At 37.8% G+C, this 22,338-nt stretch overlaps 1 protein-coding gene across 3 annotated transcripts; it reads right to left on the bottom strand.

Moving 5' to 3' along the window:
* Positions 1–8,490: 8,490 nt before the first annotated feature.
* Positions 8,491–21,446, bottom strand: Ctsk (cathepsin K). Of its 3 annotated transcripts, none has more exons than XM_013361162.4 (7): positions 19,465–21,446; positions 18,872–18,994; positions 18,631–18,786; positions 17,402–17,620; positions 10,382–10,547; positions 10,020–10,125; positions 8,491–9,147 (listed from the first exon to the last, which is right to left on the bottom strand). In XM_013361162.4, the coding sequence occupies exons 1-7, from the start codon at positions 19,669–19,671 to the stop codon at positions 9,048–9,050; spliced, it is 1,077 nt and encodes a 358-aa protein (XP_013216616.1). In that variant the 5' UTR covers positions 19,672–21,446; the 3' UTR covers positions 8,491–9,047. The 3 variants fall into 3 exon arrangements, with proteins under 3 accessions (XP_013216616.1, XP_021586101.1, XP_021586100.1); XM_021730426.3 differs by lacking the exon at positions 10,020–10,125 and having other exon boundaries at positions 19,465–19,585; positions 21,038–21,446; XM_021730425.3 differs by lacking the exon at positions 10,020–10,125.
* Between the last annotated feature and the right edge of the window lie 892 nt (positions 21,447–22,338).

The following is a 22,338-nucleotide window of genomic DNA, read 5'->3' as shown; positions in this document are numbered from 1 at the left end:
GCATGTATGCTTTAGTAAGGTGACCTTGCTCAAAGACCAGGGCGGATCCCGGTTTAGAGCTGATCAGGTTTTAGGGAGTATCCCGTCCTTGAGTTTAGGGAAGTTCCAGGTTTAAGGTGTACCCTGCGGGGGGAATAGGGCGCATTCTGCTGCCTCAGGCACGCCGATCCTTGAGTTCCCATTGAGTTCTCGTGAGATTCAGAAAGTATTTTGGAAAAAAGCCTCGTGGGGATATGAATTCGGGGCAAAACTGGGATTTCCCCAGAACGTGTTTGTACAGGGCCGGTGTGAGTTCGGGAATAAAGAATTGCTGTTTGAATCTACAAAGCTGTGAGTGGCTCGTGATTCAGTGCCAAGCCGAGACATTGGCAATTATTAAAGATAGTGCCTCGCTAATTTGCTAAGACTGGCTTTGAACTCATGCTCCTCCTGACTCGGCCTCCCTAGCCATGTTAGGCAAGCTCTCTGCTACTGAGTTCCCCAGCTCCTACCTTTAGTGGGTATTCTTTATTGGGGATGGGAGGTACTTGGGATTGAACCCAGGGGCACTTTACCACTGATCTACATCCTCAGCTCTTTTAATTTTTTTTTTTTTTGAGCAACTCACTAAGTTGCCAAGACTGGCCTCAAACTTGTGATTCTCCTGTCTCAGCCTCCCAAGTCATTGAGATCACAGACATGTGTCACTGTACCTAGACCCTACTTTTTTTTTTTTTTTCCTGGTGGTGCTGGGGATTGAACTCAGGGCCTTGTGCATGCTAGGCAAGCACTCTGCCAACTAAACTATATCTCAGCCCCTACTTAAGGTTTTTTTTTTTTTTTAACCATTTTGAATTAATTTTTATGTATGGGGTTAGGTAGTGTTCCAACCTCATTCTTTTGCATATGATCATTCAGTTGTTCCAATATGCATTATTGAGAAGACTATTCTTTCCCCCATTGAATTGTCTTGTCACCCTATATCTACTGAACATAAATGTAAGGGTTTATTTCAATACTCTTTATTCTGTTCCACTGATGTATATGCCTATTCTTATGCCACTGTGTTGTAGGTACTGTTGGTCTATATTAATTGAAGTATGAGTCATCCAGTTTTGTTCTTTTTCAAGATTGTTTTGACTATTCTGGATCCCTTGAATATCCATATGAATTTTAGGGCCAGCTTGTCAATTTCTACAAAGAAACCAGCTAGGATTTTGAGAAGTATTTTGTTAAATCTGTAGATCAAGTTTACCATCTTAATAGTGTCTTCCAATCCATGAATATGGGGTTTCTTTCGATTTATTTAGGCTTTAGGGGTTTTTTTTAAACAACATTTTATAGTTTTTAGAATGTACAATTTTTAATTTTTTTGGTCAAATTTGTTCCTAACTATGTTTGTTATTGTTCTTTTTGATGCTATTGTAAATGAAGTTGGTTTCTTCTTAATTTCTGTTTGGTTCTTACTACTATACAGAAATAATTGATTTTTTATATGTTGATCTGCAAATACGTTGGACTCATTCTGTTAGTTCTAATAGTCTTTCAATTAATTTCTTAGATTTTTCTATAAATTTTTTCATAAATTTTTTCACAGCACCTTTATCCAACCAAATCTATACTTAGAGAGCATCTCAGGAAACCAAGCTTTAAGGGTATTAAAACCAGAATTGAAGGACTAGATTTCTGGAGCCCTTGACAAATTGATCTTATAGTTACTATGAAGCCTGCTCATAACTCAGAAAAGCTATTTGATGACAGATGAATCTGAAAATCCAGTCAAAAGAATATGCAATATAAAAGTATAAAACAGCCCAGGATTTCAATAATGCCTGTATAACTAAAACATATATTTGTATGTTTTTATTTCTTTCTCACATCTATGGAGAATAGTGAGAAAAAGTATAATGAAGTAACTGAGAGCATCAGGATGCTGGGCTCAGAAAGAGGAAGTAATCAGACAAATCCACCCTAATGGACCAAAAAAAAAAAAAAAAAAAAAAGTCCATGTGAAAAACTAATGACAGGGGCTGGGGATGTGGCTCAAGTGTAGTGCGTTCACCTGGCATGCGCGGGGTGCTGGGTTCGAAACTCAGCACCACATAAAAACAAAATAAAATAAAGATGTTGTGTCCACCAAAAACTAAAAAATAAATATTAACAAAATTCTCTCTAAAAAAAAGCTGATGACAAAGGAAAAAAGTATGTGAGCTTGGGGACAGAAAAGGTGACTGTTAAAGACTACAGCTGACTTAATAAACATCAAATGCAATGTGTAAAACTGTTTGGATACAGACTTGAATAAACAAACAGTGAAAAAAATACCTCTACACAAATAGAGAAAATTAAAAGTGGATAAACTTTAACTAATATTATGAAACAGGTATTGATTTTATTATGTGTGCTAATGGCATGGTAGTTTTTTTAAAAACTCAATCAGTAAAGAACATACAATGAAATTTTTATAAATAAAAATCTGAGGTTTGCCTTAAAATAGTCTTTAAATTTTTATTTATTTTTTTATTCATTTTTATGTGGTGCTGAGAATCTAACCCAGTACCTCACACATGCTAGGCAAGTGCTCTACCCCTGAGCCACAGCCCTAGCTCCTGCCTTAAAATATTTTTTAAAATGGGGGAGGGACAGATGAAACTAGTAGGTAAGTAAATGTTAATGACTTTTGAAGCTGGGTGATGAGTATGGCATGGTGCTTCACTATACAAGTCTACTCTTCCTGCATATGCTCGAAATATTTCAGAAGATAAAATTTAAAGTAATAAAATGTGGGAAGCCATTCTAACACGTGATTGGGTGACTCCCGTTAAGGGCCTGAGGCACTTTTGGCTATGTCGAAGTTTTCCGACCCTTTCCTGATGAGAGAGCCCATCTGTGTAGGGGTGTGCCTGACCACTGACCCCTGAGACCCAATCACTGACCTTGGAGTGCAGCCCCCCCTCAACCTTCACTGGATGGAATTCTCCCCTGAATCTCTTGTTCCCTAATAAAAGGCTAGTTCCTAGCATGTTCACTCTCTCTCTCTCCCGCTAGCCCTGAGTAATCCCTGCTGCCCTGCTGGGCGGTTAGAGGAGTGAACCAGAGAGGGGAGCCTTCTCAGACCTAGCAATAGAAATAAGGTAACTGAGTCTTGGGTTTTCTTTCGATCTCTTCTAACTAACTTTATGCCTCGAACCTCATTAATGAAACCATTGCGCAGGCCGCGTGGTAGGATAAAACTCAGAAAAAAAGGGAAAACAAACAAAAAACATGGGTCTGAGTCCTGGCTCAGCTACCTATTAGCTGGGTTACCTTGGGTAAGCTTTTTAATATCTATAAAATGGGGATGACAAGGGGACAGAGTGGAAATCATTTAATACAGTGTAGGCTATAAAGATCAATAAATGTTAGCTAATATATCATGAAAGAAATTTAAAAATTAAAAAAATAACAGATTTGCTGGGCACAGTGCCACACGCCTGTAATCCCAGGGGCTTGGAAGGCTGAGACAGGAGGATCACAAGTTCAAAACCAGCCTCAGAAAAAATTGAGAAGCTAAGCAACTCAGTGAGACCCTATCTCTAAATAATATGGCTGGGGATGTGACTCAGTGACTGAGTGCCCCCGAGTTTAATCCCTGGTACCAAAAAAAAAAAAAAAAGATAAAAAAAGAATAACAGATTAGAGTATATAATCGTTTTAAAGTAATTTAAGCACTGGGGATGTGGCTCAAGCGGTAGCTTGCTCGCCTGGCATGGGTGCGGCCCAGGTTCGATCCTCAGCACCACATACAAAGATGTTGTGTCTGCCGAAAACTAAAAAGTAAATATTAAAATTCTCTCTCTCTCTTAAAAAAAAATAAAGGTGTTGTGTTTACAACTAAAATTTTTTTTTAATTTATTTATTTTAGTTTTTGGCGGACACAACATCTTTGTATGTGGTGCTGAGTATCGAACCCAGGCCGCACGCATGCCAGGCAAGCGCGCTACCGCTTGAGCCACATCCCCAGCCCCTACAACTAAAAAAATTTAAAAAAAATAATAATTTAATGTCAAAGTATCAATAATTAATTGCAAGGGCTGGAGTTGTGGTTCAGTGGTACAGTGCTTGCCTAGCACATGTGAGGCACTGGGTTCGATCCTCAACACCACATAATAAAATAAACAAATAAAATAAAGGTAAAAAATAATAAATGCAATATTATATATATCAGAACACAAAGTAGCATGTGCATTTAATGAACATCCTTTTTTTTTTTAATATTTATTTTTTAGTTCTTGGCGGACACACATCTTTATTTGTATGTGGTGCTGAGGGTCGAACCCGGGCCCCACGAATGCCAGGCGAGCACGCTACTGCTTCAGCCACATCCCAAGCCCCAGTTATGAACATCTTTACTGTAGAATTTCATATACTTATGAAAAGAATCAGGTTTCTAGGTGAGGATCTATCACCTCTATTTCTAAGCACCATTTTGGAGGAAGGATCTAGCAAACAGACAAGAAAAAAAAAATAAGAAGTTAAAACTGGGAAGAAAGGAGTAAAATTAGCTCTGTGTATCATGGACTTAAATGCTAAAAAGAAAATTAGAGAATGAAATGAAAAACATAAATAAAAATAGGATTTGAGATAAAATAGCTGATGGGCTGGGGCTGTAGCTTAGTGGTAAAGCACTTGCTTAGCACGTGTGAGGCATTGGGTTCAATCCTCAGCACCACATATAAACAAACAAACAAAGCTATTGTCCATCTACAATTAAAAAAATATTTTTTAAAAAGATAAAATACTTGAGTACATAGCTTCAAAGAAGAATGAAATTATGGCATTTGCAGGTAAATGGATGAAGTTGGAGAATATCATGCTAAACAAAGTAAGCCAATCCCCAAAAAAACCAAAGGCTGAATGTCTTCTCTAATATGTGGATGCTAATTCACAATAAGGTGGGGTGGGGTGTGAGGGGTAGTGTACTAGGGAAGAAAAGAGTTACCTTAGATTAGGTAGAGGGGAGTGAAGGGATGGGAAGGGAAGTGTGTAGATTCAGTTTGACCTGACTGCAGTTATCTCTAAGTAGTAACCACCATGATTGTCCCAAGTTAAACCTAGTCTGTTTCTGTGCACGTGAATAAATAGATAAAACCCTTAGACTGGTATGTGGAGCTTTAGGATTGGACCTAGGAACCATCAGCACCAGGAATGTGCCTGAAACCTTTGATAGTTTGAGATAAACTAGATACATTCTGGCTTTCATGAGGTCACCTTTGTTCAAACCATTTAACATGCTATTACTTATGATTCAAATCACAGTGATCCACTGATATTGCTGCTGCCCAAGACATTAAATGTCCCAATAAATTGCACTCAGTATAATCCTGAATCTGTCTGCCTTTTCCTTTGATCTCAGGGCACCTTGAGGCCAGTGTTGTTTTGAAACAGTGTTATGGTTTGGATATGAGGTGTCCCCCAAAAGCTCACATGTGAGACAAAGGAAGAAAGTTCAGGGAGAAATGATTAGGTTGTGAGAGTCTTAACCTAAATAGTGAATTAATCCCTAATGGGATTGAGTGGTAACTGGAGGCAGATGGAGTTTGGCTGGAAGAAATAGTTAATTGGGGTGTGGCTATGGGGTATATATTTTCTATCTGGAGAATGTATTCTCTTTCTCTCTCTAATGGTTCTCTCTGTCACACTCTTCTGCCATGATGTCCTGCCTCATATTGAGCCCCGAGGAACAGAGCCAGCCTCATATGGAACTGAGACCTCTGGAACTATGAGCCCTCAAATAAACCTTTTCTCTCTACAGTTATTCTGGTCAGGTCCTTTAGTCACAACAACGAAAAAGCTGACTAAAACAGATGGGAAAATTCAATAGTAGAAAGAGATCAATTTTCCTCAGTTATGATAAATTTAGTGTGATCCAAATAAAAATACAAGCAGAATTTTTGATAATTTGACAACTTAAATTCAAGAAAAATTAAGAAAAGGAAAGTAATAACCAGAAGACTATTAGATATGAAAACATATTATAAAACTCCATTAATTAATAAACAATACATAAGTCTAGTTATACATATTAATGAACTGGAATTTTTAAAAACCTTGAAATAAACCCAAATATGTTTAGAAATGGAATAAATGTGTTTTCTACATATATGCACAAAAGGAACCACTAAATAGGTAGAAGGGGGAAAAAAACAAGATCAAAGTAACAGAACTGTGTGTAGATTTGCCCAATGGGGAATCAGATATCCTCCTAGCTTGTCTTTGGTCCTCTGAAAGTTTGACAAAAAAAGCATACTGGACATGTATGCTTTCTCATGCCTACACTATTTGTTGGGTCTAGAATGTCTCTCCCTTTTATCTGCAAACTGATACTCAAGATCAAACTGATACTCAAAAGAGTTATACTTCTGTGCACTATTATTATTTTTTTAAAGATAGAGAAGAGAGACAGTTTTTTAATATTTATTTTTTAGTTTTCAGTGGACACAACATTTTTATTTTATTTTTATGTGGTGATGAGGATTGAACCCAGCGCCCTGCGCATGCCAGGCGAGCACATTACCACTTGAGCCACATCCCCAGCTCTATTTTTTAAATAAATGCCTTTATTTTAATTATTATTTTTTGTGTGGTGCTGAGGATTGAACCCAGGGCCTCCCATGTGCTAGGTGAGCGTTTTACCACTGAGCCACAACCCCAGCCCCTGCACTATTTTTTTTTGAGAAGCAATACAGTATGTGTAGTTGCCTCCTAAATGTTGACTTTCCTCCAATTTCTTGCATCTCCATTTTGTTTATCCTTCTTTGTTTTTTTACACCATTGCTGGAGGATCATTACTAAAATGCAGATCTTCTTGCTCAAAAATATTTGATGCCTATTAAATGCCTATGTGTCTATAAATTATTTTATTGTTCGTTTTAGAAACATCCAGAGGACCCATTTTAAACTGCTCAACTTTTTAACAGAGTATTTTTTTTTTCAAGTACTAAGGATTGAACTCAAGACCTCAAACACTGAATTACATCACCAACCTTTTTTTATTTTTTTGAAACAGAGTCTCACAAAGTTGCTGAGGCTAGTCTTGAACTTGCGATCAGCCTTGAATAGCTGGGATTTCAGGTGTGTGCTATGATACACAGGTCTCAAATGGCTGGTCTTTAAGAATTTTGTTTGTTGTTTGAAACAGGGTTCTGATAGGTTGCCCAGGCTGGTCTCGAATTCCTGGGCTTAAGTGGCCCTCCTGCCTAAGAAGTTAGGACTACAGGTATACAAAATTATATTAAGTAGTCTATAATAGTCTTGAAATTAGGGCCAATTTTTTCATCCTCCTAGTCTCAATACATTGCTTTATACATATTAATAAATATTTACCAACAAAAATAAATAATCTTTGCATAGCATGAAATAAAAATGCCTGAACAGAATAAATATTCAACTAAGTGTGGACTTTTTTCCTGCAGTACTAAGGATTAATACTTGGAATAAAGTATTTATATCTTGCCCTCAATTTAATAGACAGCATTTAGAACACAATCATACCATGGGTGATCTACCACTGAGCCACATATCCATTTCTTTTTATTTTATTTTGTGACATAGTCTATTTAAGTTGCCCAGACTGGCCTTGAAATGAGATTTCTTGCCTCAGCCTCCCAAGTAGCTGGGATTCTAGGTATGAGCCATGGGGCCAGGAAAATGTAAACTCATTTTAATGGTAATAACAGATGCTTGATTAAACATTTTTTGAAAAATGGCAGAACAAGTTGTGGTGATATAGTCTTCTAGAATTAACACTGATTGGAACTATTAGTAAGGAATTTCAATTTCCAGTTGGGAGCAGTGGCACACATCTATAATCCTAGTGACTCAGGAGGCTGAAGCAGGTTTGAGGCTAGCCTCAGCAACTTAATGAGACTCTGTCTGAAAATAAAAAGGAAGGACCAAGACTGTCGTTCAGTGGTAAAGTGTCCCTGAATTCAATCCCCAGTACTGGAAAAAAAAAAATTAAAAAGGAATTTCAATTCCCTCTTTTGTTGACAGCAAAAGTTTAGGGTACCAAATCTCAGAAAGACTCAAGACATTTTTCAAGACTCAGGTATGGGTTTCACTGTTTCACTTAATCTGGTTGTCCCACAGGTAGTATTAAATATTGAGATCTCCTCAGGTCCATTTTTTTTAATATTTATTTTTTAGAAGTAGTTGGACACAATAACTTTATTTTATTTATTTTTATGTGGTGCTGAGGAGCAAACCCAGGGCCTCACACATGCTAGTTGAGCATTCTACCGCTGAACCACAATCTTAGCTCTCCTCAGGTCCATTTAATCCCAGAAATTTAGTACAGTTCTTGGTATGGAGAAACTACTCAATAAACTGGCTAAAGGAATGAACAAATAAATGAATTGGAATGAATTATGTGATAGTTTTTCCAATCAGACTGTGAATACATATTTTGGGAACATATTTTGGTCATATTTTTGTCTCTAGCACCTAGTACAATACCCATCACAAAATGAATGTGTTCTAAATGCTGTTTATTAAATTGTAGGCAAGAGATAAATACTTTATTCCAAAAATACAAGGAAGGAAAAAGAAAACACACTTTTTATATCATGTAAACTTATACCAAAGACTTGTGAATTGGAGTGGAAAACACAGAAATTTCTACCTTGAGGATATAAAAGAACTTGGGAACTGAGAAGTCAAATCACTTTAGTCCCCTATGGTGGTTAAAGATAACTAGTCCCAGTGAATGAGAATCTAGCCTACCCAAAGATCACCAGCCTCTATCAGTACAGCATCAGCTCTAGACAACAAAGTCAAGGCAGGCTGTGATCACATCTCAGCCTATGTACATTCCTCCAAGGAAATTCCTCCTGTGGCCCAAATAAAATGGCCTTGCGTATAGAGAAAGAAAGTAGTAGGGTTGTCACTGAGTAGAATAATTAAACAGACAATCTCAGGGTCACCACATCTGCTTCAAGAACAGTCCACCTACTCCCTTCCAAAGTACATCATTATATTGCACCATCATAGAAGGAATGGAAGAACAGGATGAGATTGTATGGTGGGAATCACATCTTGGGGAAGCTGGCCAGGCTGGCAATACCACAGGCGTTGTTCTTATTCCGAGCCATGAGAATGTAGCCTTTGTTTCCCCAGTTCTCTCCCCAGCTGTAAGATCAATCAAGAAAAATACTTATTACCACCGGTTTATTTTTTTATTCTTTAAGGCACTTACTATATTGTGCTAGGTACTTGACAACATACAAAAATAAAAATGAGTAAGATGGTTTTTACCTTTAAAGATAAGTTTAAAGTAAGAAGTGGAGCGATAATGTTATCCATCCCAAAGGTAGACTAGATTACTTCTGATCAAGAGGATGAAGAGAGTTTGATGTAAGAAGTGGCATTTGAGCCTGTGCTGAAAAGCTGGGTAGAATTTGGAGCTGTGGGAATAGGTTGCCAGTGGAGGTATGAAATTAACAATACAGACAAGAAATGTGTCAGGATCAAGTGACTGAAAAACAAAGTGCCTGACAGAGTGTAGTGGGAGATAGGTCTGGAAAGGTAGTTGGAAATCAGGTTGAATTGTCAACTGAAAGTTGAGTTAGATTTACTGAGACAAGAAAAGACTGAGGCCAATGATCTTGAACTGGGAGAGAATTCCAAAGATAAGATGGATGAAACTACAAGAGCAGACGAGATTACTGAGGAAAGAGGCTGGTTATTTGTGCTGCTTTATGTCATGGTTAGTTAAGTCAGTCTTTCTTTTTCAGTTGTGAGTAAATGTCACTGAAGGCAGACATTTACTCATTTGTGCATGGGACTAAGCATCTTGCATATGGAGCAGGTAATCAACATATATTTTAGCACTACTGTCTCAATGTTAGCTTCAGAATTAAGAATCTCTGAGAAGGTAGAACTAAAGAACCTGAGATAATTTTCTATTGATTTGGGAGAAATCAAAAAATATCCAGAAGCTGGAGATTAGTTTGAGTATCATAAGGGTGATTTAATGATAGAGATAGTGTCCCCATCATTACCTGTTTTTAATTATCCAGTGCTTCTTTCCCTTCTGGATCCCGTATCCCACTGCCAAAACTGCATGGTTCACATTATCACTATTGCAGCTTTCATCATAATACACACCTAGGAAACAAACTGCCAAGATGAGACTCTGCAATCCAAGAGTTGCCCAGTAGGGTCTTATTCTAGGAGATTCTAGGATTCTGTCCCAGTCAAGAAGGTTTACAACAGAGATGGCTTTACATTGTGACAGCTGTCAGTTTTTCTCTAGTAGACTGAGTCTGGATAAGAAAACTTAAGTATTGAAAATGTTCAGGATCCTTTAAGAAGTCACCAAGCCCATAATAAAAGAGAATATTGTATAGGCACTGTTTCTTACCTTTGCTGTAAAATTGGAAGGAGGTCAGGCTTGCGTCAATGGCCACAGAAACAGGTCCCACTCGGGCTACTGCTCTCTTCAGAGCTTTCTCATTCCCTACAGGGATCTCTCTGTACCCTTTGCATTTAGCTGCCTTGCCTGTTGGGTTGTACATACAGTTTTCCTCCTGGAAAGAAACAGTTTGTAATAGGACTAGGACCAAGCATTAGGGAATGAGTTGGGGAGTGAGAAACTTAACCAGTGTTCTGAGTAATGTCAATGAACTAAGAAGGGCAGCAGACTAGAATCTCTAGGTCTGTTCCTCTTTACCATTTTAGAAAGCTATGAAAACTGGATTGCTACCTTCTGCCACTCATAAATATCAACTCTAGGGAGTTTAAAGACATAAGGAAAAACCCTAGAACTTAAGAAAGAGAGTCTGTTTTTATTATACCAGGGTATGAAAAGATTTCTGAAATAAGATAATGATGATAATTTGGAGATATGGGGATTGAACCCAGGGACACTCTAGCACTGAGCTACATCCCCAGTTCTTTTGAGTTTGAGGCAGGGTCTCACTATGTTGCCCTGGCTGGCCTTGAACTTGAGATCCTCCTGCTTAGTCTCTTGAGTATCTGGAATTACAGGTGTGCACCTACCATGCCCAGCTCGAAATAAGATTTATTTTTTATAAAGCACAAATCATCTTCTGGCTGTGTAGTATGTGTGAGCTTCAGAGTACAGGAGGTACCAGATGCTCTGTGGGGAAAAGGCCAAGGCCAAAGCTCAGTTAGAAGGAGGATCTGGGACCTCTGAATCTGTATCAGGGAACCTAGTGTGAAGCAGAATTTTGGTTGGACCTTTGTGCAGATATTTTAAAAGTATATAACACAGTACTAAAATAGATTAATAGCAGCAATTTAGTTTATGACCTCCCAACACCATATTTTACAAATCTAATTAGGAATGTTTTTTTAATATATATGTATATTTTTAGTTGTCAATGGGCTTTTATTTTTATTTATTTATTTGTATGCAGTGCTGAGACTCAAACCCAGTGTCTCACACATGCTAGGAAAGTGCTCTACCACTGAGCAACAACCCCAGCCCAGCAATATGTTTTATTATCAAGCCACAATTATGGAGTCTAATGGCAACATATCTTCCTACAAACTATCCCTTCAAAATCTTAAGTTATGGGCTGGGGATGTGGCTCAAGCGGTAGCGCGCTCACCTGGCATGCATGTGGCCCAGGTTCGATCCTCAGCACCACATACAAAAAAAAAATGTTGTGTCTGCCGAGAACTAAAAAATAAATATTAAAAAAATTCTCCCTCTCTTTTCTCTCTCTCTTAAAAAAAATTAAAAAAAATCTTAAGTTATATCTATAAAAAGAATGTACTATCTAAATATTAACAGTAATGGGAGCATTTGATAGGATATTCTAAGATTACTGTGGTCTACTGCCTTAATGATTTATTGAGAGCCCTTTGTTCTCTCCCATGTGATCCAAATCCATGATGCTTCATGGTGTCAAAATTGCACATATTAGGCTAGGAATGTAACTGATAGAGAGTTTGCCTAGCATTCACGAGGCCTTCGGCTCAATCCCCAGCATCACAAAAAAAAAAAACCCCACAGATTTATATATAAGTAAAAAAGAATATTTTGACACGGACTCCAAGTCAGAAAAATCTGCATTGTGACTGGAATAGCTTTGTTATTGTCCTTTAAAATATTCTTCTCTGGGCCTCTCTCTCATATAGAGAGTTGGCCTTTATTTGTCAGCTCTGACAAATCTACTCTCCTGTGTATCTCTGCTTGGTCTCCATCTTTCATTTCTCGCTTACCCAGCTCCCATTCCTCGCTTTTCCTTCACATGGGATTTCTTTTTCTTTTTTAAATTTTTTTTTAGTTGCCAATGGACCTTTATTTTATTTACTTATATGCAGTGCTGAGAATTGAACCCAGGTGCCTCACACATGCTAGGCAAGTACTCTACCAACTGAGCTTCCCTCTTTCTTTTTAAAGGTTTATTTAGGAAAATAGATACACATGAAACAGTGGTCTACTTCATGTTTTATATACAGCCCTTGCTGCTCTGCCACTGCAACTTAAAAAAAAAAAAAAATGGACATATTTCTTTCTCTCCCTCCCTCCCTGCTCTTCCCTAATCTCTCCCCATTCGTCCCTTAGGGAAGTAGGATTACCTTCCTTCCCCATTTTAGACATGAGTTATCTGTCCCTGATAACTCACCACAGTAACAAAGAAATTCAGACTTTGGGGATGGTACCAGAAGATCTCAGAAATGACCTTCTCCCAAATTATCAAGTGAATTACAACTCTGAGAAAGTGGGGTGAAGCCTTTGAATCACTTCTTTGGAACCCCTGCTTCTCCTGGTGGGCAAAATCACAGCCTTTGGGACAGGAGCGCCCTGTGTTTCTCCTTTGCTGGCAAAGCAATAAACCTTCATTTTTCTTTTTCTCAGGAAAAAAAAGTCTTATATGGCTGCTACCCATCAGATCACTTCTTTAATTTTTTTTAATCTCTCCTCCATTCATTCACAAGCTCATTTGAGAAGAAAAATTACTTTTTTAGAAACTGTAAAGTCCAAGCAAAAGTCAGACTATGAAAAAATGGAATTTGTGTCTTCACACAATTGTCTGGTTAAGTCTTCATTTTAACTGATAAAAAGGCCAACTTTATTCCACACAGCTGTAAAATGATGAAGAAATTATTTGAGGGTGAAGGAAAACAGAAATTAGAAATCAAATTTTCCTTTCATTCCTTGGGCTGGGGATGTGGCTCAAGTGGTAGCACGCTCGCCTGGCATGCGTGCGGCCCAGGTTCAATCCTCAGCACCACATACCAACAAAGATGTTGTGTCCACTGAGAACTAAAAATAATAAATATTAAAAATTCTCTCTCTCTCCCTCTCTCCTCTCTCACTCTCTCTTTAAAAAAAAAAAAATTTTATGGGGCTGGGGATGTGGCTCAAGCGGTAGTGCGCTCGCCTGGCATGCATGCGCCCTGGGTTGGATCCTCAGCACCACGTACAAACAAAGATGTTGTGTCCGCCAATAACTAAAAAGAAATAAATATTTTAAAAATTCTCTCTCTCCTCTCTCTCTTTAAAAAAAAAAATTTCCTTTCATTCCAAAATAGAGTTTGAAGTATTTTATAATTTTCATTTAAATTATTTAGAGTCTCCAAGCCATTCATTAAACCATTTCTTAACAATCAGATTAATATAATGTAAATGATGCAAGTTTTCAGTGGATGAACTATTAGTTCTGGTAGTATTTATTTGTTTCTAATATTGTGACATATAACTTTAAATTAGCTGTGAATTATAAAGATGCAGAAAAATCATAAAAACAAGTTTGTTTTCTGCATAAATCATTGGAATTTCTTTCCTTTCTTCTTTCCTCCTTCCTTCACTCCTTTCTCTTTTTTAATAGCATGTGAGAACAACAAGTTAAGACCAAGCTCAGGTTATCTCACTAAATGATATGATGTAGTCAGAATTAAAAAGCTAATCTATTATGGTAACTTTAGTATGCTTTGCCTTTGTCCAGGTTCATATATGGACTTGGATGGGAACTATCAGTTCTGTTAATTATATATGGATTAAAGACTTTTTATTTTATTATTATCTTTATTTATTTATTTGGCATACTAGGGATTGAACCTAAAACCTCACACATGCTAGGCAAGCATGCTAATGCTGAGGTACATCCCCAGCCCTTTTGGAAATTTTATTTTGAGACAAGGTCTCACTAAGTTGCCCAGGCTGACCTCAAACTTGAAATCCTCCTGCCTCCACCTCCCAGAGAGTAGGATTACAGGTATGCACCACTATGCCCTGCTCAGACTTTCTTTTCCAGGTACACTTCCATTTTTTTTGCCTTCTATGTCTGACAAATGAAAAATCATAACATAGAATGATTATGGAATAAAATCAACAAAATAAAGCACTGTTTTGATGTGGCCATTTTCATGAGGATGTATTAAAGTAGATTGTTGAAGATCCATGAAAATGGGTTTCTATAGTCATTCATATTAAATGAGCACTTTATTGCAGTAAATATTTCAAATGACAATATATGAATAAAAAAACTTGGTACATTAGGTTTTTTAGAGACATAAATTGCAAAGAAATAATTAATAATTTTACTACATAAAAATTAACTTTCCTAGATTGAAAGACATCAAAAAATAATAAAAAGACAAACCTTGACTTACAACACATACAGAATTAGTATCTAAATATCTTGTTGAAGTTCATAAAAATCAGTAACAGCTGGGCATGGTGATGCACATCTGTAATCCCAGTGGCTCAGCAGGCTGAGGCAGGAGGATCATGAGGTCAAAGCCAGCCTCAGCAACTTAGTGAGGCCCTAGGCAACTCAGTGAGACCTTGTTTCTAAACAAATACAAAAAAGGTCTGGGGATGTGGCTCAGTGGGTATTATTTGGTATTGGGTTTAAGCCCCAATACCAAACAATAATAATAATATAAAGTAGGGAATGGAACCACCATTTGACCCAGCTATCCCCCTTCTCGGTCTATTCCCTAAAGACCTAAAAAGAGCATGCTACAGGGACACTGCTACATCGATGTTCATAGCAGCACAATTCACAAGAGCAAGACTGTGGAACCAACCTAGATGCCCTTCAATAGACGAATGGATAAAAAAAATGTGGCATTTATACACAATGGAGTATTACTCTGCATTAAGAAATGACAAAATCATAGAATTTGGAGGGAAATGGATGGCATTAGAACAGATTATGCTAAGCGAAGCTAGCCAAGCCCTAAAAAACAAATGCCAAATGTCTTCTTTGATATAAGGAGAGAAATTAAGAACAGACTAGGGAAGAAGAGCACGAGAAGAAGACCATCATTAAACAGGGTTGAGAGGTGGGAGGGAAAGGGAGAGAGAAGGGAAATTGCATGGAAATGGAACGAGACCCTCAGGGTTATACAAAATTACATACAAGAGGAAGTGAGGGGAAAGGGAAAAAAAAATACAAGGGGGAGGAATGAATTACAGTAGGGGGGGTAGAGAGAGAAGAGGGGAGGGGAGGGGAGGGGAGGGGGGATAGTAGAGGATAGGAAAGGCAGCAGAATACAACAGACACTAGGATGGCAATATGTAAAGCAATGGAAGTGTAACTGATGTGATTCTGTAAGCTGTATAAGGGGTGAAATGGGAGTGCATAACCCACTTGAATCAAAATGTGAAATATGATATATCAAGAACTATGTAATGGAGGGGTAAGACAAGATAATACAAATGGAAGAAATGATTTACAGTAGAAGGGGTAGAGAGAGAAAAGGGGAGGGGAGGGGAGGGGAGGGGGGATAGTAGAGAATAGGACTGACAGCAGAATATATCAGACACTAGAAAGGCAATATGTCAATCAATGGAAGGGTAACTGATGTGACACAGCAATCTGTATACGGGGTAAAGTTGGGAGTTCATAACCCGCTTGAATCAAACTGTGAAATATGATGTATTAAGAACTGTGTAAGGTTTTGAACGACCAACAATAAAAAAAATAAATTAAAAAAAAATAATAATATAAAGTAAATTAAAAATTTTAAAAATCAGTAGTAAAGATAAAACACAATCCAATTTAAATACTTTCTTTTGACAGTATACATTTTTCAAATACTTTGATAAATAATTTGATATTATGAGCTGGTCTTGGTGGTATGTGACTGTAATCCCAGGCAGGAGAATTGTAAATTCAACATCACCCTCAGCAATTTAGCAAGACCCTGTCTCAAAATAAAAAATAAAAAGGGCTGGATGTGTAGTTCAGTGGTAAAGCACCTCTGGGCTCAATATTTAGTACTGGGAAAATAATTGACATTATGTAATAAAGTTAAATATATACACACCCTGAGGCCCAGACAATTCTGTTCCAAAGTACTTTATCCAGTACAAAATTCTTATACATGTGCATGGAAGACTTATCTAGGAAAATTTACATCAGATAAAAGACCTGGCTAATAAAGCTTTTCTTTACTACATTCTAGTGGTATGAATTTGAGTAGGTTCATCTCCTTAAATATTAAATTCCTCACCTTTAAAGTGAGAACAAGTCTATCTTACAGAGCTCTTGTGTAGATCAAAAGAAAATGTACTAGGGATACAGCTTAACACATAATAGTTATCATTTTCATCGTTCAAACTTGCTATCTTTTTTGCAAAGTCTCCATGGCAAAAGCCCTTATTATGTTATCTATCAGCCGCAGGAATATTTAAAAAACCCTCAGATTGCCTCCTTTTTAGGCAAGAAAGATCTCCTTCCTATTACTAAAGAATCATGTAGGAGGAAATGAGCTAATTCTTTATCTCTAAAATAAATATAATGCAACTTGATTTGTTGTCTCATTTTATATGTTAGCATGTTAACTTAAATAATTTTCTTAAAACTCCACTGAGATCATAAAAACTAAAGCCACATGATCATAAAAATAGCATGGTGGGTTTGTGAGTTTATTTGTAGGAATGCAGATTTTATCAGAGGGTTATAGAGACCCACTTAGAGTTCTATGGAATAACATCCTCTTTTTATAGCTATGGTATCTTAAGCTCCCAAAGTTCTCCCATCTTGTGGGAATCTTCTTGGCCTTCTGTGGGAAACCATCCCTTTAACTCATTAAGTTGCAATCTTTCAATTCTGTGAATATTTCAACAAAATTGACACAGGTGCATTAAAATAGGTTAGAAATAATAATCTAGAGTTTCTATATTATTATATTAACATTATAATATAGGCACTATATTACAATACAATTATATTATACTTAAATTATTATATAATCATTATATATTTTATGCTATATTTAAGTTTTTTTTTAGGTATTCCACACTGGGGCCAAAGTGACAAAAGAAGTTAAGAAAGCAGAATAGTACAAAAGAAAACAAGATTTCTGGAGCTGTTTCCAATTAAAAAAAAATAATAATAATGTTAGAGAAAAAGGAACCCTTACAGAGCTGTATAACTGTACCAAGCAGTCTCACCTGTCCCACATATGGGTAGGCATCTTCAGAGTCAATACCGTGGTTCTTCTGCACGTATTGGAAGGCAATGGTCATGTAACCTCCTCCACAGCCATCATTCTCAGACACACAATCCACCAGATTCTGGGGACTCAGATTTAAGAGTCTGCCAGTTTTCTTCTTGAGTTGACCCTCCAGGGCACCCACAGAGCTAAAAGCCCAACAGGAACCACACTGACCCTGAGAGGCATATAGAGCAATTTATGAGTCATTCCTGGTCACACATTCTGTATCTTCTATCTACCTGCCTGATGAAATTTCATGCATTTCATAAGTTCTGACACAAACATTGCCATTGTTGTGAGGTCTATCTATTCTCCTTCATTTAACATTTGTTGCATTATTCTATTGCTATTGATGTTATGATAACAGTATGATTAGCTGCCATAGAACAGAGACAGGTCTCTGGAGGTAGGTCTCCTGGGTTCTAACCCTAGCTTTGCACTCACTAATTATGTGACCTTGGGTAAATTACTAAATCTATATGTGCTTCAGTTTCATCTGGAAAATGTGCATAATAGCATACTTAATGGAAGTGTTTTGGGATTAATAGATTTAATTCATATAATAATTTATAAGTTTCTTACTCATAGTAATCTCTCAAAAAATGCTAGTTATTATTAGTATTTGTTCTGCTAGGTTGTAGTTTTTCTTCTTTCCTGCTCTTTCTAAAATGGAGAATTTCTTGAGGACACAGCTTGTGTCTTAGCCATCTTGAATCTATTACCCAGCACTCTGATGGGATCCAAGGGGGTGGTATATGTAAATGAGTGTAAAGTCAAGTGTTCATCTTATTGATAACAATCCTATGTTAAGGTTATGGGAAAGCTGACATTTTCATGCTGATAAGAATATAAAATTGTAAAAACATTTTTGGAAAGGATTCCAAAAACTGTGACCTAGCAATTACAATTTTAGGATTTATTTTGTATAACGATTTCTAACATGTGCACAAAAATACATGCATGAGAGTGTTTACTGCAACACTATTTATAATAAGCCCCAGAAGCAACCTAAATATTCAAAAATAGGTAATGAGTTAAAAAAAAAACAGGCTACATTCTCTTAGTATGAGATATACCTTAATTCTTTGTCCCCTCTTCATCGTGTCCTCCTATCTTGACAACAAACCAGGAGAAAAAGGAACAGATCATGCCAGATTACTTACATATACCCCAAAAGAAGAGTACCTGATTTTTCACAGGAGTGACATAACCTTTCTTTCGATAGTCAATGGAGTCTGGGGCTCTGCCTTCCCAGTCTGGGATGTAAAGGGTGTCATTACTTTGAGAATGAAATGGGGGTACTTTGAGTCCAGTCATCTTCTGAACCACTTCTTCACTGGTCTGAGACAAAGAAGAAAGATGCCAAGCTTTAGCAGGGAACTAAGGCAAAAATGGCAGGTAGGCCAAGAGCTGAGACTCAACTTACCATATCCCCCAAGTGGTTCATGGCCAATTCATATGTATGGACACCAAGAGAGGCCTCAAGATTATGGATGGAAATATACTTTAGGTTTTTTTCCCAAATTAAACGCCGAGAGATTTCATCCACCTAAACAGAGCATAGTCAGTACCTGCATAGACTGTATGCAAATTTATATAGGTGATATTGTGAAAAGATGCAACTTACAATCACAAGGGGTTTACAATGTAGTTGGGGAACTAATTATGAATTATTAAGAGCATGCAAACAGTAAGATGGGAGCAATTCAAACAGTACAATGTAAAGCTATGGAGAAATTAATAGCATTAATCTGACAAATCTTCCCAAAAGACAATAAGACAGTCACACTACTTTTCTTGTGGTACAGGGAATTGAAGCCAGGCAGTTATAAAGCTAGGAAGGATAGGTCTTTATAGATTGTGAGTTGAGGCACCAAAATGAGAATCACATGTTAAGAGTTAGGGGACAGGTTTGCTGGTTGGAGTAAAGTACTGGATTGAAGAAGGGAGTCTGGACGCTAAGACAGGAAATCTCAGGTTCCAGCTCTCCTGCCATGCTCCCTCTGGGTTCCCAGGCACCTTGCCATTATACTGTTTCCTGTAGGTCTTCTTCCATAGCTCCCATTGGGTGTCCAGTATCTCCTCAGGATACAGAGCAAAGCTCACCATGGGTAACAGCAGAAGCTTGAGCCCCCACATCCTGGGGAAGGGAATAATTAGGGGAGACACTTCCATTTGGCATAAGTTCACAGCCTGGCTTGGAGTGTGGAAAATAGCTAGAGCCATATTTCCACTAGGTGGCTTAACCTTCTAGAAGTCATAGATGACTAATTTGAGGCGCTAATCATTTCTCTCACCAGAAAAATGCATGCACACACAACAATCCTAGGGGATTCATGAACCCAAAGATAGAACCCTTCCTTGGAACCATGTGGCATAGGGAAACTTGGCTCTATAAGGGAGGTCAGCAAGGAACTGAGAGTGATCTTTATATGATAAAACAATGACAAGAGGCTAGGTTTCCATCAGGTGCTGGTACGTAAGTTCTAAGTATTCTGACATAGGGAGATTCAACCAACATTCACATGCACACTTGTACAATCAGAAATGGAGTGGAAATTGGACGAGTAGGTTCAGCATTTGTTTTCTTCATTGTCCTCTACAAGTTTGAAGATGGACAAATTAAGTGCAAAGTGAGAATGGGTTGGAGAATACACATAGGAGAGACTTCCAGCTACATTTTGCTTCCAAATTTCTTCAAGGCATTCATTACTTACTTGCCTTAATTCTGAGTTTTCCAGATCTCGTCAGGAGGGGACAAGGGAAAAGTTGATAGCATTTCCTTATTTAACAATGAGATGTTTACTGTCTCCTCACTCTCCTTATGCATTTCTTCTTCCTTGCTCATACCCCCTCCCTCCACAGACCGGAAACTGCCCTAATTTTAACCAGATGTTCGTGGGTAGGTTTTCTTTTCTTTTTCCAACAGTGAAAAATCTCTGTGACTACCTCACAGTGCAAAAGGATCAGAATCAAAGTTAGAGTGCAGGATGGAAAAGCATTTTCAATGATGATTAAATCCACAGCATTTCAGAAGTAAAGTCCTCCTTCACTCCTTTCTTGAATTGGCTTAATTGCAGATCTTTCAGTTTTAAGAACAGTTTGCAGAATCTAGGAATTCTAAGAATGGCATGAACTAAATGTATAGTCGTTTTTATGTAATCTTTACAAACCCGTGTTAAATTTCTAGTAGAGCATTTAAAAGCTAGAGTGTTAAAAGGTTTGGGGATATCTCAGAGCAGAAATACCCAGTTACTGGTACCACTCCTCCTCATTCTCTGTAGTCAATTAACCCTTTTGGGCAAAGCAAAAACACTCTAGAAGCTACTTTTGAAGAATGGGTAAAGGATTCCCTATTTTTTTTGCTTTTAATAACAATCATGTATGCATATATATGAATCATACAAGGAATCCTAAAGACTTCCAGACAGATTTTATTTGTCAAGGAGAACTAAGAAGGGCAAGTTTTCAATATGCAGAGCTTATACAGTTTACTTTCATCCCCAACTCACTATATCCCTAATACTCTCAAAATAAAGAAGTGGCAGAAATGATAAGCTAAAAAAAAAATCTAGAAAGTCAAAAATTTTACCTGCTGCTGGGAATCTGCTGTCTGGGCTCCTTTCAGACAGGAAGTGTCGCTAATGTGGGTGGAAGACTAGGAGTGCTAGATTTATTCCATCAGGATTGCGGAAGTCAGCTATAGCGGTTGGCTGGAAAATTTGGATGAGGAAAGGAGGCGGGAATAGAAATGTTGAGAAAAGGGGGGTTAGGGTGGAAGGAAGGAGGAAGCAGATTTGCACATTTCTGTGTGCAGTGTGCTAGGGTGGAGAGCTGCTAGGTATGTGTTGAGTTTCACATGACTCTCTGGAGGCAGAGAAAAGACATCAGTACACATGACTCTAGTAAAGGGGCTTACCTTTTCCTTTGCTGGGAAAATGGATGTATAACCCTGATCTTCCCTCACCTTTCTTTAAAATCCTTTAATATCGAGGGATTGCATCGTTCCCTACCCTTGTTATGACCCACCTCCCTAAAATCCTAACAGTGAAACCTATTTTCAAATTTGTGTCTGATCCTCACCTCTGGGATAATGGAAGAAACACAAAAGGCTAGAAATAAATAACATAAGGAGAGACATAAGCTTCAAAATTGTATTTTATGATATTGTTGATTAAAAGGCATCATGTTTTCCAGGCGGGAATAGCTTTCCTAGCCTGATGTGATTTTGCAGAGGAAGGATCTGCCCAGAAAGTTAGATGAAACTGGTTCTAAAAGGCAGCAGAAACAATACTCCTAGTTATTTATAACACTTGAATCAACGGACTGATGGACTCACATGTGACTCTATTGCTAAAACTCTCAGATGGTGGATGTCTGATGAGCATGTCTCAATTATGAAAATCCCCAATCCAGTCACATGAGCTTCTCCAAATGCTTCCCCCAAATCCAGGCATGTGACAGATCATAAGAGTCTAATTCAGTTACCAAACCACACCCCCAAGATCCATTTTCTTCCATAAACAGATGTGGGGAAAGAGGGTCACTGGAATAGAAAGGATAATTCATGGGATTCAGATTCAGTTCTGAGCTGGATTCCACGCACTTACTCTCAAGAATTCAGGCTTATTGGGCCTCTGGATTTTAAGAGTGGCTAATGAACCACATGGTCCTAGGGAAAAACCAGGCCCAGACTTGAACAGTTTAGATTTCCCAATTCCTCACTTTTTTGGTTTTTTCCCCAAAGACATACTGGAAAAGGCATCCCTATATGTGCCCTAATGGTTTCAAGTCCTAACTCTTCCCCTTTCCCCCACAGGCTTGGGCAACTCCACCCCCACCCAATGTGGTCAGAATGTCTCTGATAAATTTTACTCAAAATGTGTCAAGATC

Source organism: Ictidomys tridecemlineatus, chromosome 11 (genome assembly GCF_052094955.1).
Source record: "Ictidomys tridecemlineatus isolate mIctTri1 chromosome 11, mIctTri1.hap1, whole genome shotgun sequence".
Taxonomy (NCBI): Eukaryota; Metazoa; Chordata; class Mammalia; order Rodentia; family Sciuridae; genus Ictidomys; species Ictidomys tridecemlineatus.
The sequence above is the reverse complement of the archived record's forward strand: the minus strand, read 5'-3'. Positions and strand labels throughout refer to the sequence as shown.

Bases quoted from the DNA above. Each gene is read 5' to 3' on its own strand.
- Ctsk (XM_021730425.3), bottom strand. From the start codon at position 19,671: ATGGCTCTAGCTATTTTCCACACTCCAAGCCAGGCTGTGAACTTATGC. The intron at 17,621-18,630 runs GTACTCTTCTTT...TATGCCTCTCAG, and splicing joins TCACTCCTGTGAAAAATCAG to GGTCAGTGTGGTTCCTGTTG. The intron at 9,148-10,381 runs GTAAGAAACAGT...TTGATCTTACAG, and splicing joins CTTCCAATTTTACAGCAAAG to CTGGGGAGAGAACTGGGGAA.